Source organism: Choloepus didactylus, chromosome 5, assembly GCF_015220235.1.
Source record: "Choloepus didactylus isolate mChoDid1 chromosome 5, mChoDid1.pri, whole genome shotgun sequence".
Taxonomy (NCBI): Eukaryota; Metazoa; Chordata; class Mammalia; order Pilosa; family Megalonychidae; genus Choloepus; species Choloepus didactylus.
Genome location: NC_051311.1, coordinates 148186750 through 148202558, shown reverse-complemented (window position 1 = coordinate 148202558; position 15809 = coordinate 148186750). Strand labels below are relative to the sequence as shown.

At 38.0% G+C, this 15809-nt stretch overlaps 1 protein-coding gene across 3 annotated transcripts in view; it reads right to left on the bottom strand.

Moving 5' to 3' along the window:
* Nucleotides 1-251: 251 nt before the first annotated feature.
* The window catches only part of STARD3NL (STARD3 N-terminal like), a 68395-nt gene continuing 52837 nt past the window's right edge, over nucleotides 252-15809 (bottom strand). For all 3 annotated transcript variants that reach the window (XM_037837107.1, XM_037837108.1, XM_037837106.1), the window contains 5 exons: nucleotides 15120-15173; nucleotides 14889-15006; nucleotides 12881-12976; nucleotides 1813-1888; nucleotides 252-1008 (listed from right to left, as the gene is read on the bottom strand). In XM_037837107.1, coding sequence (XP_037693035.1) covers nucleotides 1830-1888; nucleotides 12881-12976; nucleotides 14889-15006; nucleotides 15120-15173 — 327 coding nt within the window. In that variant the 3' untranslated portion in view covers nucleotides 252-1008; nucleotides 1813-1829. The remainder of the gene's footprint in view (nucleotides 1009-1812; nucleotides 1889-12880; nucleotides 12977-14888; nucleotides 15007-15119; nucleotides 15174-15809) is intronic.

Below are 15809 nucleotides of genomic sequence, written 5' to 3'. Positions count from 1 at the left end.
AAGGTCAGAACCTAGTGACTTCCCTTGCTCCTTCCCCTCCTCACAACAGGCCTGATACCTGCACCACTCTAGAATAAGCACAGATGGATTCGATTTGGTCTGCACAAAATGCCAGTTTCCACCAAACCAAGACGCTTATGACTACACACAGGTGTTTCTTGAATGTCAGAATGATAATGAAACTAAGACCTCTGCCTTCCTATGTAGCCTTAAGGTGAATATTCAGGTTTGAAAAAAAAAATAGCTCACAATATAATTTAGTTCATTTTAATTCAAATTAGCTAAACACAAAGGAAAAATGATTGCAATGATTTCATAGTGTAGGTTCAATATAAGAGTACTCAGAACATTTCAGAAGCATACTTCTAATAGAAAGACATTATTTCATGATAAAAATAATACAAAATGGTAAAATTTTACATGGATTCACAAACCCTCCTCGTTCCCCTTTTAAATGTCTATAATTCCAACACTTTAGGCCAAATGCACAATGCAAAACAAGAAAATTAAAATAATCATTGATATGTTGGATTTATTAACCTTTTAAAATTGTACAAAGAGCACATGTGCTTGAGTTAAAAAACACCACAGAAATGTAGAAGTTAAAAAAGAAATACAAAATAAATCTGTGACACGAAACCAAAAAATTCCATTTGTGAATCAAAATAAAAAGTGTCTTTGCTTACTAAAAAAGTGTTATTTCAATATATTAAGAAGTCTTTGATAAAGAATACAAGACAAGACTTTTCTGCAACTATTCATTAACAATTCAGATTTGGTCTCAGTGACTATACAACAGGTCGTTACATTATCTTACCAGCCACAGGCGGCTACTAAATGTATGTGGATATGGTACAATGTCTGTGAGGTATTACAATAAATAAATTCCTTATTAGCCGTTCAGCAAGGTCAGCTATGCATGTCACCATTTCACACTTTCACTGGGGAGACCCCATCTCCAGCCATTTTTTTTTAATCTCCAATGACGTTCAGTGAGGGTTTTTCACACTATGGAAAGGAAAAGAAAGGAGAGAACTGTACTCTAAATGTTCTGTTAAATGGCAAAATGTTAAATTTTTATAACACAGTTTGTGTGTGGCAGATGGGCTGGGCTGTGTTATAGATACGTGAAGTAAGGAAAGGGTCGTGAATGGCTGCACAAGAATTTATTTGAAAGCACTTTAGAAAGGGATGAAGAGGATTAACTATTCATGTGCCCGCATTTCTGCCTTATGTCTAAAGCTACTGTTGTGCAAGGAAGGATGGAAGTGTGTTGGGTGCTGATGATGCAGGCCTGGGGGATCCAGTTAGCTCTTTGCCATGACTTCAGCTACCTCTGCCTCTATCCCAGCTTCCCCAGGATTCAGAATCCGTCACCTGCTTTTTCCTTCTATGACCTGGGTGGGTGGGAGACCCAGCTCTGCCACTTGTTGCCTATGAGACCTTGGACAACTAAATCTCTCTTTTGCCTCTGTCACCTCAAGTGAAAAATAAACATAAACAGCAGCTACATCTCAGGGGGTTGATACCCTCATAACATAAATAAGTTAATATGTGTAATTAGAATAATATCACAGAAATTCTGGTTAAGCAAAAGTGAATACATCCTTTTTGTTTAGAAAACTGGGGCTCTGGGGTATCTTTTATATGTCACATATTTATACAGAAAACGTTAAGAAATTTTACTTTAATAAAATATGACTTATAAATTAATTGTACATAGGATAAATCTAGCTACAGACCTACACTCATATTCTTTGCGTTTTACGTTGGATATAGTTTGTTGTTATGGTTTCATTTTTAAACACTTACGTTAACAAAAATAGTACTCATAGTTCTAGGAGTGGTTTCTCATTGCCCTGTTTTTCTTCAGCTTCTTCTTCAGATCCTACATGGTGGGGAAGAGAAAGGAGAAAAGGTATTTCATTCCACTAAAGCAAGACAATTTCTTTAAAATCACAATATATAAGGAAATTATAAATAAGAGATACATGTTAATTTCTCAAGAGATTTAGGTTAACTAAACTGTTATTTTAAAGTTTAACTTGATTTCTTGTAGAAGTAAACATTTAAGATCTATTCTCTCTCCCACTAACTCATCCAAATGCATTTCACCTATGTACTTAATAAAATATTCATGTAGACCAGGAATTATTAACTATCTCTCTTCCTCCTTCACCTCTTTGCAGACAAGATTGCACACATTTTTAAATACGAATAACTCTGAGCTCTGGTACAAAGAATTTAATCTACATAACTTTAAAATCACTGTACCAGGCGCGTGAAAGAGCAGAGAGGGCAAAGCCAGATGGTCACCACTATGCACTGCCCCCAGTGCCGAATGCAATGGCCATTCTGGGTGAGGGGCTCGTGTCCCATAGGCTAGTCATTCATTTGACCCAGAAATCCACTCTTCAATGATTTCCTAAGTTCTTAATCCTGAGGAAATAATACTTATTATCCATTATGTAGCTTTCCTCCCCCCAAAATTACAAAAAATCTAAATGTCTGAAAATAGAAGACAAGTTAACAATTATATTTCCATGAAATATCAAGCATCCATTCAAAATGACATTTATAGATAATTTATAACATGGGAAAAACATATGCTATAAAGTAAAGCAAATATGGAATGAAAAAACTGTACATAGAAAATATTTGATAAAAAAATTTTAAAATGACATATATCTGAATATATGTGCAAATCAGGAAGTCTGAAAGAAAATAACCAGGAGACTTATTTCAGGAGACTGTATTTCAAAATGTCTCCAATAAACTTGAATTAACCATACAATTTTTAAATTATAATTTTTTTAAATCAAGGTATAAATGATGGAGGCAGTGTAGCCACATTTATGTGAAATTACATACACATACCCACACAAATGTAAAGAACTATACAACACTGTCAACACTAATGTTACTGAATAGTTTGAAGGAAAGGTGATTTAAAATTTTTGTTCTTTTCCACATTTTTATAAAAAGCATGTGTTAACTTTCATAACCAGGGAAGGGAAATTTAAAAAGGAACTATGAGAAGACCAAGGTAGCGGGTTAGATGTAATTGATGTACTCTATTCACATACAAAAAAAAAGCAGCCTGCCTCAGTTGTTGCTTCACTCTTGCTAGATAATACACGTCACAAAGTATGTATTTTCTTTTCTTATGAGAACATTTGCCTGGATTATAGCCAAGAACACTTTTGGTACAGGACAAAGAATGGCTGAGAATCTCAAGAAGAGATCATGTCTCACATCTTAACCTCACAAATGTTAACGATTCAGGCTAAAATTGTGGTAAAATAAATAGATGAAGGCGTAATGGTTGGAAGCCTTTGGTTTTCTGCTATGAAACTGCAGAAGTGCTGGTGTGGTTTAACGGCCTTCTCACTTTGAATGGAGCCTGAAATGTGGTCATACTGTCTTCCTGTTCCCTGGCTCACTTTCCACCTGCCAGGCAGCAGCATTTGAACCACAACAAGTTGATGTTTCTTGAAATTATTGGGGAGTCCTAAATAAAGCTAAAAATTCTATTAAAACATAACAACATGCATTCTTTACAAAACATAAAAGTGAACGTTAGCAAGGACTTCTGGCTTTGGCCAAATGAGGAGGTCAATAAATCCTCTCCCTGAAAAGCAACTATAAAACTGGACAAAATTAACAAAACTATTTTAGCACTTCAGCAATAACCAAAGGCACACAACTATGTGAGAAGTGCTTATGCTTCAAAAATCGCAAACTTAAGAGAGGAACAGTGCTTTTCCTGCCTGGAGCTGCTTCCAATCCTCCCAAGACCCAGCTTGACAGGCATGGAGGTTTGCTGGAGGAAGGGGTAGGCCATGAGTCCCTTAATTTGGAGTGGGGAGTGTTGCTCACACCCAGATGCACTGATGGTGAGGTGACAAATTTGGGACAGGCGAGTAGAAAGGCCCAGAGGCACGACTAGTCTGAGGCTGCAGTTGTGGCTGGAGGAGGTATATGCCTGTTCAAGGCTGTGAGGATGTGTGGAAAAGACATGAAGGGACTCAGCAAAAAAATAAAAGGTGGGGAAGACTTGAAAATGCCCCGACATCTGAATGTGCTACCCTACCGATTCACATATCCATTTTGCAGAAGATGAAACCCTTAATCAAGGTGCTTGAGTACAACCTCTGTCCAACTATTGGCTACCACTAAGCTATATAGACACAGGGGTGACACTTAGGAGGCCAGGATTAAAAATAAAAGCAAGAATTAAAACAAACAAACAAAAAAAACAAACCAAAAAAACTGAGAAGAGACATCGACAGCCACACAATGCAGTGAATACAGATTTCACAGTTTAGCCCAGGTAACTAAACAAACAAACAGCAACAACTGTTCTGGAAGAAAGTCAGATTCTCGAGTTACTATATTACCTAAAATGCCCAATTTTCTACAAAAAAATTCACAAGGCATGCAAAGATAGAGGTAAGTATAACCATTCTCAGGAAAAAAATAATAACACAAAATAACAAAACAGTCAATGCAAATTGTCTCCAAGTGTCTCCAGATATATTTAGCGGGCAAAGATTTCAAAACAGCTTTATAAATATGTTTAAAGAACTATAGAAAGTCTTGCTTAAAGAATCGAAGGAGAGTATGACAGCAATGAATCAACAAATAGAGATTCTCAAAAAGAAGACAGAAATTATAAAAAAAGAATAGAAACTTAAAAAAATTCTGGAATAGGAAAGTATAACAAATAAAATATTCACTAGAGGGGGCGCAAGAGAATATTTGCGATAACAGAAGAAGGAATCCATGAGCTTGAAATTAGATCAATAGGAATCACCCAATCTGAAGAAGAGAGAGAAAAAGATAGAAGAAAAACTGAACAGAGCTTGGAGACATGTGAGATAACATCAAGCATATAGCATACAAGTAATGGGAGTCCCAGAAGAAGAAGATAAAAAGACTCAGGACACATGTTTGAAGAAATAATGGCTAAAACTTCCCAAGCCTAATAGGAAGAACAAACCCAGATTAGGATATAACAAAGAGATCCTCATGTAGAAACATCATAGTCCACCTGCGTAAAGCCAAGGAATGAATCAAAACAAAAACGTAACATATTAAAATTTGTGAGATGCCACTAAAACAATGCCTAGAGCAAAATAGCTTTAAATGCTTGTATCAGAAAAGGTCTCAAATCAATCAGGTAAGCTTCCACTGTATAAAGAGCAAACTAAACCCAATTCAAGCAGAGGAAAGGATATAAAAATTGGAATAGAAATAATTGAAATGGAAAACAGAAAAAGAGGAAAAGTGAGTCAAATCAAAAGCCAGCTCTTTGCACAGTTTATCAGGGGAATGCTTATTGTAATGGTCCCTGGATTGTAAGCTCTCATAGCAGTCACATCTATTCCTGAGTTGTAATGGTTATCTCTAAATCCTGAGATGCTGAGCTCCTTGTGTATAACCTGGTTGGTCTCTGGAACTCTGGGAATCTGTGTGACACCTGAGACTTGGAGCTAGAATTTGGCAGCTATGAATGTATTACCCCATATGGCAACTGTTGAAAGAGCTGAAAAAGAATTCAAACTTTAATTAGAGATATGAACGAAGAGAATATAGTTAGGACTAGGGCAAATTAGGCCCAAGGGTAAAGGACAATACTGCCTAGGTTTTAAAACTACAGCTTATGTGTGAGACCAAGGGAGGAGATGTTTATCTGGTGCAGGATCTGTATTTTCTGTACCACACTAAATAATTTAACTTGTTCGATCAGTTTGTTTGAACACCATAGGTGCAGGGAACAGTAAATGGGAAGTGGGATTTAGTGAAATCCTGACAAATCCCAGAGTGGTATGGGCAGAGAGTATAAGTATATTTGCTGGGCCCCCTGAGGAGGTGGGGAGAAATACAGAAGTGTTGGACTTTCCCAACTGGGTTCTTGCTGATTTTCCCACAAACAACGAGGACTGCCAATTTAGTGGGCCGAGTCTCGATCTGTGGGCTTTCCCCTGTGAGGCTAGTTGCTGCAAGCGAGAGGCTAAGCCCACTTATAATTGTGCTGGGGAGTCCCCCCCAGAGAGCCTCTTTGTTCTCAGATGTGGTCCCCTCTCTCTCTAAGCCCACTCAGCAGGTGAACTCACTGCCCTCCCCCCTCCGTGGGACATTGATTCCCAAGGGTGTGAATCCCCTGGCAACATGGGAAATGACTCCTGGAGGTGAGCCTGGACCCAGCCTGTGGTATTGAGAGGCTCTTCTTGACCAAAAGGGGGAAGAGAGATGAAACAGTAAGGTTCCAGTGGTTGACAGATTTCAAATGGAGTCCAGAGGTCACTCTGGAGGGTATTCTTATGAGCTGTATAGATATCACCTTTTACGCTTTAGTGTGTTGTAATGGCTAGAGAGAAATACCTGAAGCTGTCAAACTGCAACCCAGTGACCCTGATTCTTGAAGATGATTGTATAACTATGTAGCCTGCATAGTGTGACTGTGTGACTGTGAAAACCTTGTGGCTCGCACTCCCTTTATCCAGTGTATGGGCAGATGAGTGGAAAAATGGGGACAAAAATTAGATGAATAGGGTGCAATGGAGGGGATGGAAAGAGTTAGGTGTTCTTTTATGCATTTACTTTTATTTTGGAGTAAGGAAAAGGTTCAAAAATTGAATCTGGTGAGGAACATACAACTGTATGATGGTGCTGTGAATAACTGATTGTACACTGTGGATGACTGTAGAGTGTGTGAATATATCTCAAACTGTTATTAAAATAAAAGTAAATGAACAATGGGGGGGAGGTGGGGAACGGGATGTTTTGGATGTTCTTTTTTATTTTTATTTTAATGTTATTTTTTGGAGTAATGATAATGTTCAAAGTTTGATTGTGGTGACGAAAGTACAACTACATGATGATACTGTGAACAGTTGATTATACACTTTGAATAACTATGTTATGTAATTATATCTCAATAAAATTGCATAAAAAGTCAGCTCTTTGAAAACAGCAAATATGAAAAACCACAAGCTAGAATGACCATAAATAAATGATAGAAGACATGAATTACCAAAATCAAGGCGGGGGGGGGGCAGGAAGAGGGCACATTACTGCCATCCTACAGAAATTTTAAAAAGTTTATGAAGGAGTATTATGAACAATCAAGAACAATTTATCAATTTATGCCAACAAATTAGACAACTCAGAGGAAATGGACAAATTCCTAGAAAAACAAAAATTAACAAAACAGACTCAAGAAGAAATCAGAAGTCTGAATAGACACAGAACAAATAAAGAAATTGAACTGCAAATTAAAAAAATCTCCCCACAAAGAAAAGCTTGGCCCAGACGGCTTTGCTGTTCAAACATTTAAGAATAACATCACTCCTTTACAACTTCATTCAGAAAATAGAGAAGGGAACACTTCATATCACATGTTATCAGGGTATCATTAACTTGATACCAAAGCCAGAGAAAGACATAACCAGAAAGCTACAGACCAGTATTCCTCATGAGCATAGGTGCAAAAATCCTCAACAAAATGCTACAAATCAAATCCAGCAACATACATAATGGATTATACAACATGACCAAGTGGGATTTATCACAGGAATAACTGGTTGGTTTAACATCCCAAAATCAACTACTGTAATACACCACGTTAAGAGAAAATACGACAAAAACCACATGATCACTTCAACAGATGCAGAAAAACCATTTGAAAAATATACTGCCCACTCAAGATAAAAACTCTCAAAACATCAGGAACAGAAGGGAACTTCCTCAACCTGATAAAGGGCATCTATGAAAAATCCACAGCTAACATCATACTTAATGTCAAAAGACTGAACGTTATTCCTCTAAGACCAAGAACAGGGCAAAGTTGCCTGCTCCCACCACTTCCATTCACTATATTGGAGGTTCTGAACAGTGCAACAAGAAAAAAATCTAAACACATCCAGCAGATTGAAAAGGAAAAAACAAAACTGTCTTTATCCACAAATGACATGATCCTGTAAGTAGAAAAGTCAGTGGAATCCACAATAACAAGAATCAATAAATTAGTTTAGCAAGGTTACAGGATACAAGTTTGACATAAAAATATCAATTGCATTTCTGGATACTAATAAAGAACAATCAAAATGAAATGAGGGAAACAATTCCATTCACAACAGCACCAAAAATAATAAAGTATTTAGGAATAAATGGAAAAAAGGAAGTCATATACTGAAAACTACAAAACACTGCATAGAGAGAAATTACAGAAAATCTAAATAGATGCACAGATAGCCCACGTTCCCGGATTGTCATGATGGCAGTTATTCCCAAATCACCTATAGAGCCAATGCAGCTGGATTTTTGGCATAAAATTAAAAACCTCATCCTATATTTATATGGAAATTTTAAAGACCTAGAATAACCAAAATAATTTTGATAAAGAAGAACAAAGTTGAAGGACTGTTAATGGTCACCCTTCAAAAGCAGGGAGGACCCCCACCTAACATTTGGTTGAATGTCAAGACTGATGACGACTCACACACACCGAGGGTATGAAAAAGTTTATTTGTTACAAAACCAAGGACTCTGGAGACAGCAGGGTCGGTCTATCAATCAATTATTACCTGATTTTTAAACTTACATAAAGTCACAGTAATCAAGACAGTGTGGTACTGGTACAAAGAAAGCATACAGATAAATGGAAGAGAATTGAGACTCCAGAAATAAACCTCCATAAATAAACCATTACAATGATGTTTGACAACTGGGCCAAGTTAATTCAATGGGGAAAGAGTAACCTTTTCAACAAATTAACAAATGGTGCTGGGACAAAGGGATATCCAAAAACAAACAAAAAAAGAGAGTTTATTCCATTACCTCCTCTTTACACAAAAATTAATTCAAAATGGACCACAAACTTCAGTGAAAGAGCTAAAACTATAAAAAGTTCTAGAAGAAAATGCAGGAGAAAATCTTTAGGACAGTGGGTTAACACCACAGAGTTCTTAGATATAGTCGCAAAAACACTATCCATAAAAGAATAAATTGATAAATGGAACTTCATCAAAATTTAAAACTGCTGTGCTTCAAAAGATTTCACAAAAAAATAAAAAAAACAAACCACAGACTGGGAGAAAACATTTGCAGATCATTTATCTCATAAAGGACTTGAATCTAGAAAATATATAGAATGCAAATTATACCTCAATAAAGCTGGTTTTTAAAAAGTGAATGCTACCAATATCTCTAGCTATGATTTTTCAATACTGTCCATAATTTTAATTAAAATATGTGAAAATATTTAGTTTTAAATCTATTGACCATAAACAGGTTGACTATATAACTGATCTTCTAAACCAGAACACTTGTGAGAGATAAAAGAGGTTCTAATAATAATTATGCGGGGCAACAGGAAAAAACCAAGGCTGCTGCAGGCAAACCAGGATGTATGGGCTCTCCTGAGGCATCAAATTAGAATTTGAATGCCTTTATCTAGACTTGCTCAGAAGAGATTACATTATGCAATGGAGCCATTCCTCATTTTAAATCAGGTTTTGGACGATTAAGGAGGTAAAGAATTAACCTTTCCTCAGCATCAAACCTGGCTCATTTAAGCTATCTGACCACATAAAACAACCTTAACTCAATCATCTGAGCAAAAATTGCACTTCCTCATTATTCTGCATTTAATACACCAGTAAACAGGATGTGGTTAGAACCATAAGCAAACCTGCAAACAAACTGCCTTTGTATCCTTTAATGGTGCATCTACCAAAATGTGCCAATTTTCCAAATCTCTGTGATACTGAAATTCAAACCATTCTTTTACAATGAAAAATGCAAGATTTTTATTTTGGGTGCCTCCAATTTCTTCCTCTCTTCTTTTCATTCATTCATTCATGCAACAGTTATTAAAATCTATTGTGTGCCCAGTACAGTGCTAGGTGCTAGAGAGAGAAAGAAGGAAAAGGGATGGCAGCTGCTGCCCTTGTAACTAGTCAGGAGTTAGAGGATGATTATGATTACTGAATCATTATATAGATATTCCTCTTTTACTTTCTGGTATATTAGGGTAGACACAAGGAAATCTCTGAACTCTAATCCAGCTGCCTTGATCTCTGATAATGATTGTATAGTCTTTATCTTGTGCTCTTGTGATTGTAAAAACCTTGTCACTTGTACCCCCTTTATCTGTTTGTTTCTTTTAACTTTAGAATCTTACAATCACAAAGACAATCCCCTAATGTTAATGGAGGAACTTCAGTCACCTCAGAACCAACCACTGACAATGCCTAGAGCAAAATGTACAACTTTAAATGCTTTTATCAGAAAAGGTGGTCTCCAATCTCTCATGTAAGCTTCTACCCTATATAGAGCAAACTAAACCCAATTCAAGCAGAAGGACATAACCCATTACATAGTCTCCTAATGCTTAGCTTAGTTTTAGCACAGCTCCACTCCTTTACATTTGTAAATTGTTTCTGCTTATACTTGTTATTGAACTGCTAACAACTCCATCTGCCCTTGTTTGAATCCATAAAAACCGTGAACTCCTTAGACATGGGGAGACAGATTTTTCGGCCTATAGGCCATCTGATCTCCAGTTTCGTGACTAGCAATAAACCCTTTCTCTCTTTGAAATCATGGGGTCATGGATTGGCTGTTATGCCTATCAGGCAGAAAACCCATTGCTTTTGTTTGGTAACACCCTCACCTCACATCTGTGAGCAGGTCAACCAGTGCTGTATCAGGGCAAGGGAAACTGATAACTTCAACTATGAAAGACTCAGTTAATTTTAGCCACTGGCCTGATGAGAGTACAGCCTTCTTTCTCTAGGTATATTAATTTAAATATTTATTTTCAATTTTAATTATTTCCTCAATTGAACATTCAGACAATGCAAATATACTACAATAAAGTAAGGCATGTTGAACACTCCTTCTCTGCTGGGCACTAATCTGCATTTTTTTTCTTAAACAAAGCAGCTATCCAGCAGACCACTGTAAAAGTGTTTTGTTCTCTATTAGCTTCATGATCCAATAAAATAGTAGTATTTCTGGCTACCACTAGATGGTGGTATAAGCCACAGGCAAGAAGGCAATGGATACAGAAACAGAAAAGCTTGATGCACTATCAATAAGAATGCTTGCTTAATAAATTCCCTACTTTATTATTATCATCCTGCTGTTCGGAACTTCTAATTAAAAAAATACATTAGTAATGAGAAGCTCTATTAGTCTTAGAAAAAGAAGAGGTAAAACAAAAACTGAACTGTAATGAGTTAAATTACAAGTCCTATGACATACTGAATGAAATAATCCTTAAAATGAGGTAATGACAAGTTTAATAATTCTAATTTCTGTTGGTTTAAAAATATATTTTATGCTAACTCATATCTGTATTTCATCTGGCTCTCTGTTTTGGTGTTTAATACTATTTTTAGATCCAACACACAAATAGTCCAGAATATCAAGTTATTAGTGTTCCCTGAACATGCTGAGTCCACACTGCTGTTCCTTTGATCACTCATATGGCTCTTTCTGCTTGGAATCTGTTTCATCACATTGTGTGTGGGTGTGTGTGAAGGTGTGAAGGTATGTGTGGGGGTGTGTGGGGGCATGTTTAAAATTGTTACTATGCTTAAGGCAGGGAATAAAATAACATAGTCTCTAACTCAAATTTCCATCCCAGTGGTAGAAACAGCCCACGTCGCTGCTGAGGACAGCGTAGATGACACAGGATCAAGAGTTGCAGAAGAGGTCCTAAGAAACATGCCAGGAATAAGGGGGCTGGTGGGGATGGATAGGTGGAAGCCTCTTGAATTGTGAGTGGAGACTAGGGCTGCAGAGTGGGTAGAACTCAGAATAGGAAAAGCAAGAGGCACAATGGCTGGATGGCTTTAGACACAGCATTTTCAGAACAGTTAAGAACATAACACAAGAAGGGAGTAACAAGGGGAGAGGCTAGACGACTAAGGGTGGGACACAGAGGTATACTCTCCTAGGCTAAGGATCTATGACTTTGTTGATCTTTATACCACTGAAGGCTTTTGAACAAAGAAATGACACCATCGATTTTGCATTTTCATAATTAGGTAAAGGCTGGATGGCATAGTAGTTACATGCATGGGTTCAAATCCTCACTCCATTACTTATTTGTCACATGTTGGGCAGATTACTTCCCCTCTCTGTGCCTCAGTTTGCGCACCTCTGAAATCAGGATAACAACACTTTTATATCATGGAGTGATTATGAGGAATAAATGAGCCAACATTAGTCAAGCCCTGAGAACAGTGCCTGGCACATACTAAAAGTGTTAGTGATTATTATTTTTAACAGAGAGCTCTGGTGGCTGGTTCGGGGAAGGCAAGACAGGAGACAGAGAGGGAGGAGGTTGTTGCAGAAATGGAAGTGAGAATTGCTGAACTAAGATTGGAGCTGAGAGGAAGTGAAATAATTTGAATGTAATAAAAGAGGCAGAAATAGAAGAGGGAGAATCAAAATGGGTTGGTAAGTGACAGGATATGAGTCATCAGGAAAAGGTGGAGTTGCAGTGAGGTTCTGGATTCTCAGACACAGCGGTTCCTGGCCAAAGGTGAGTGTAAGGAGATGACAGGGACTGAAGGGGGCATTGAGACCCCTCCCCTGGCAGCCTGTCTTCTATGATGCAGATCACAAACCACAATGCCGAGGCCCTTTTACTGCACTCACCTGCCAACATCTCTGTGTCTCATCACTGGTCTCACATCAAGGCCACATCTTACCTATTTTCATATCCTCAGTACCTGGTGAGTTAAATGTTTGCTAAGTGTACTGAGAAAGAAAGAGAAGGGCAGAGAGACAGGGAGGAAGGCGGGGAGGGCTGAGCTTTCTGATGATGAGCAAAAATGCAAACGATAATCAAGTTTTTTACCTGCTTCAGATTCAGGAGGAGAATAAAACTGACCATCAGAAAGACCACCAGGTATAAGTGCTGCCCTCTCCGAAGCATTCTGAACTATCCGGAGTCCTAGAAGAGAAGACATTCAGATGCTGGGAATGATGTCACCAATTATGCAAGATTAAAAACAGTAAACTGGTGTTATTATTACATTACAAAACTCTGTGCACTCTGAAAATCTTTCAACCATTCTAAGGGAAAAAGTTTCATTAACAAACCATGAACTAGTATTGTACATAGAGATACCAACTGGTTAAAAAATTGCCTCATGTTACCATGAGCATCTTTCCCTTAGGGATACTTACCTCTCTATAAAATCAACAACAATGAAAGCAAAACCAAAAAACCAAACAACAACAAAATTCAGTCAGCTCACAGTCTACAGTCTGCATTTGGCTAGAAAAATGTCAGCTGTAAAGCATAACAGATGGCCTTTTATAAATATATAAAAAGTAATTAAGATGATGAAGAAATATTATATCATAAAAAGTCCTGTCAGAAGTATACTTTTAAAATGAAGAGAACAGAAAGGGGCTGAGTTGTATGGGCTGAAGACTGAGTATTAAGATAAGAGTCAGAGGAAGCACCAGGCCAAACAGCAGAGGCCAGGTGTGTACAGTATATATAATACATGCTCCTGACAAGCAAGTAAATGCTGCTGATTAGATTTTCATTAATTGTGTGATCTGCTGTATTGGTTACTTTGAATTAGGTTTAATCATGTACTCATTCCAGCCTTAATAATAGTAACACCTGATATGTTTTTGATGGAGTTCAATTTGATGTTTACATATATATATTTTAAAAAGCTACTTCTGTTAGCTTTATTTGTCCCTTCACAGTACACTGTCAGAAGGGAACAGGGGACACAGGATAAAAGACACATCTTGGTCTGACTAGCATGATTTTTAAAACCTACTCTTGAATTATAATTCTCATTATATTGGTTTCTTCTCTGTAGATGAAACAAAAGCAATTACAAGGATATTTTTTCTTCCTTATGTTTCTTGAAGGTATTATAATTATGCTTATACAAGATTTGCAGGATACAAGATACATGATTTCTTTCCTATTAGGGAAAGCAAAAAGAGACACATGATGGACACAGGCTTAAAAATGGTACATCCTGAAAATGCATGGGTCTTGGATTTGAGCTTTTGGCTTTGCAGTCCCTGGGAGCAGCAGAAGGGTCATGAGGGTTTCTACTCATGACACCACGTGGAGAAGAATCCCAGCCCAGTTAATTAATCGTAAACTCAGTGAATCATGTTGCCTTCCTTGTTAATATCCTGTGAAGCCCACATCACTCAGTGAAATAACGGCTTTGGCAGGACTCCTGATTGCACAGTGCAAGCTAGCCCTCAGCTACTCAGAGGAATGGTGAAAGCGGGAGACGGCTAAGCATTGCTCTGGCTTGCTATCTTCCTCCTCTGGACTCCATCTTCCTCATTATCCTGCCAGTAATCCCAGCTCTAGGCACTCAATGCTTTTCTAATTATGGCCCATTCAAAGCCACCCCCTGCTATCTGGAGAGCAAGGTGAGACTGAAGAATTGCTGACTGTCATTTGGAATTGCTGCCAGAGCTCACTCAAAACTGATTTAATTTTTTCTACCCCTAAACAACACAGTTTTGTTTATACACATGCGATGTTTAGTGCCCTATGACTATTATTAATAGGAAGAAAAGGTCAACCAATCTGAGGAAGAAGCAGTATTAGCTCTTTTTGTTTTTTCCCCACGACTGTTCACACTTTCTTCCAGAGGAAGTCTGGCTCAATGGCAGGAGAGAGGAGTCACATTCTGTTACTATCCTTTTAATCAATCCTGTTCTTGATTTCTGTGTAGCCACTAAAAAATGGAGATGCTGTGACCTGCCTAACTCCATCCACCTGCAGCTCATTCAACTCAAGACATCCATTTCACTTTCTTCCAGCTTGGTACCCAGCCAGTCTCAGGAGGTTAATTTTGAGAGAAACTTACTGTTTTCTTCCTCTGCTTCTTGAGGTAACACTTTGAAATCCAGGAACCAGGTCTCAATCCAGGCAAGGATGAATGAAATGATGGGCAGCACATAGCCAAAAGCCCCTTGAGAGAAAAGCTGGAAGAACAGATGTGACCGGAGAGGAAAATGCAGTCACCATGAGTTCACACTGGAAAACGAGGCTTTGTCATTACCGACGGTAACCAAACTGAGAAAGTGGTAGGCCATACCTTTGAGAGGATCACTTTCGCTAATAAAAAGGCACTGGTCACTGCTGTAGTCAACTGAAAGACACATAATCCAGCACTATTTGAATTAGACATTTCATACTGTGAAGGCACCTCCCTCACACAAGAGAGCTGTCACCCATCGGAGCCAGGAGCAAGCGAATGCCTGAAAAAGCTAAGCCTGGCTCCTTTCAACCTAATTCTCTCTCTATTCCCTCAAACCCAGACTGGAGATAAAGTGGCCCCTATGTGGAAATGAATCCCTCTCTGGCTGCTTGCAGTTTCCCTTCTCCCACTTTTTAGCAGGCTAGCATGTTAGAAAGCTAAGTTTTGTCCATAAGAAGGGGAAACATCCAAAGACACTACCATCACTTAAAAGGAATAGTGAAATATGTAGGCAGGGCATACTCCTGAGGGGTTATGAAGCCTAGAGACAATCCCAAAGTACCTGGACCTTGTCACTCCATCTTCTAATATTTTTGACATGGTGAAATGAAACATGACCAAAGTGACTATTAGCCTTGATTGACAGATGGAGGTCAGAGAGCACCAGGTATCAGGTTCAGTAAGTACTAAGAAAGTTGCAGCACTTGTTATCAAAATAAAAGCACCAGCCAGAGTGAGATGCTTGGGAGAAAAGGCATTTTACATGCTGATACTAATTAACTTTACAGACTGACATTGAGCGCTCTT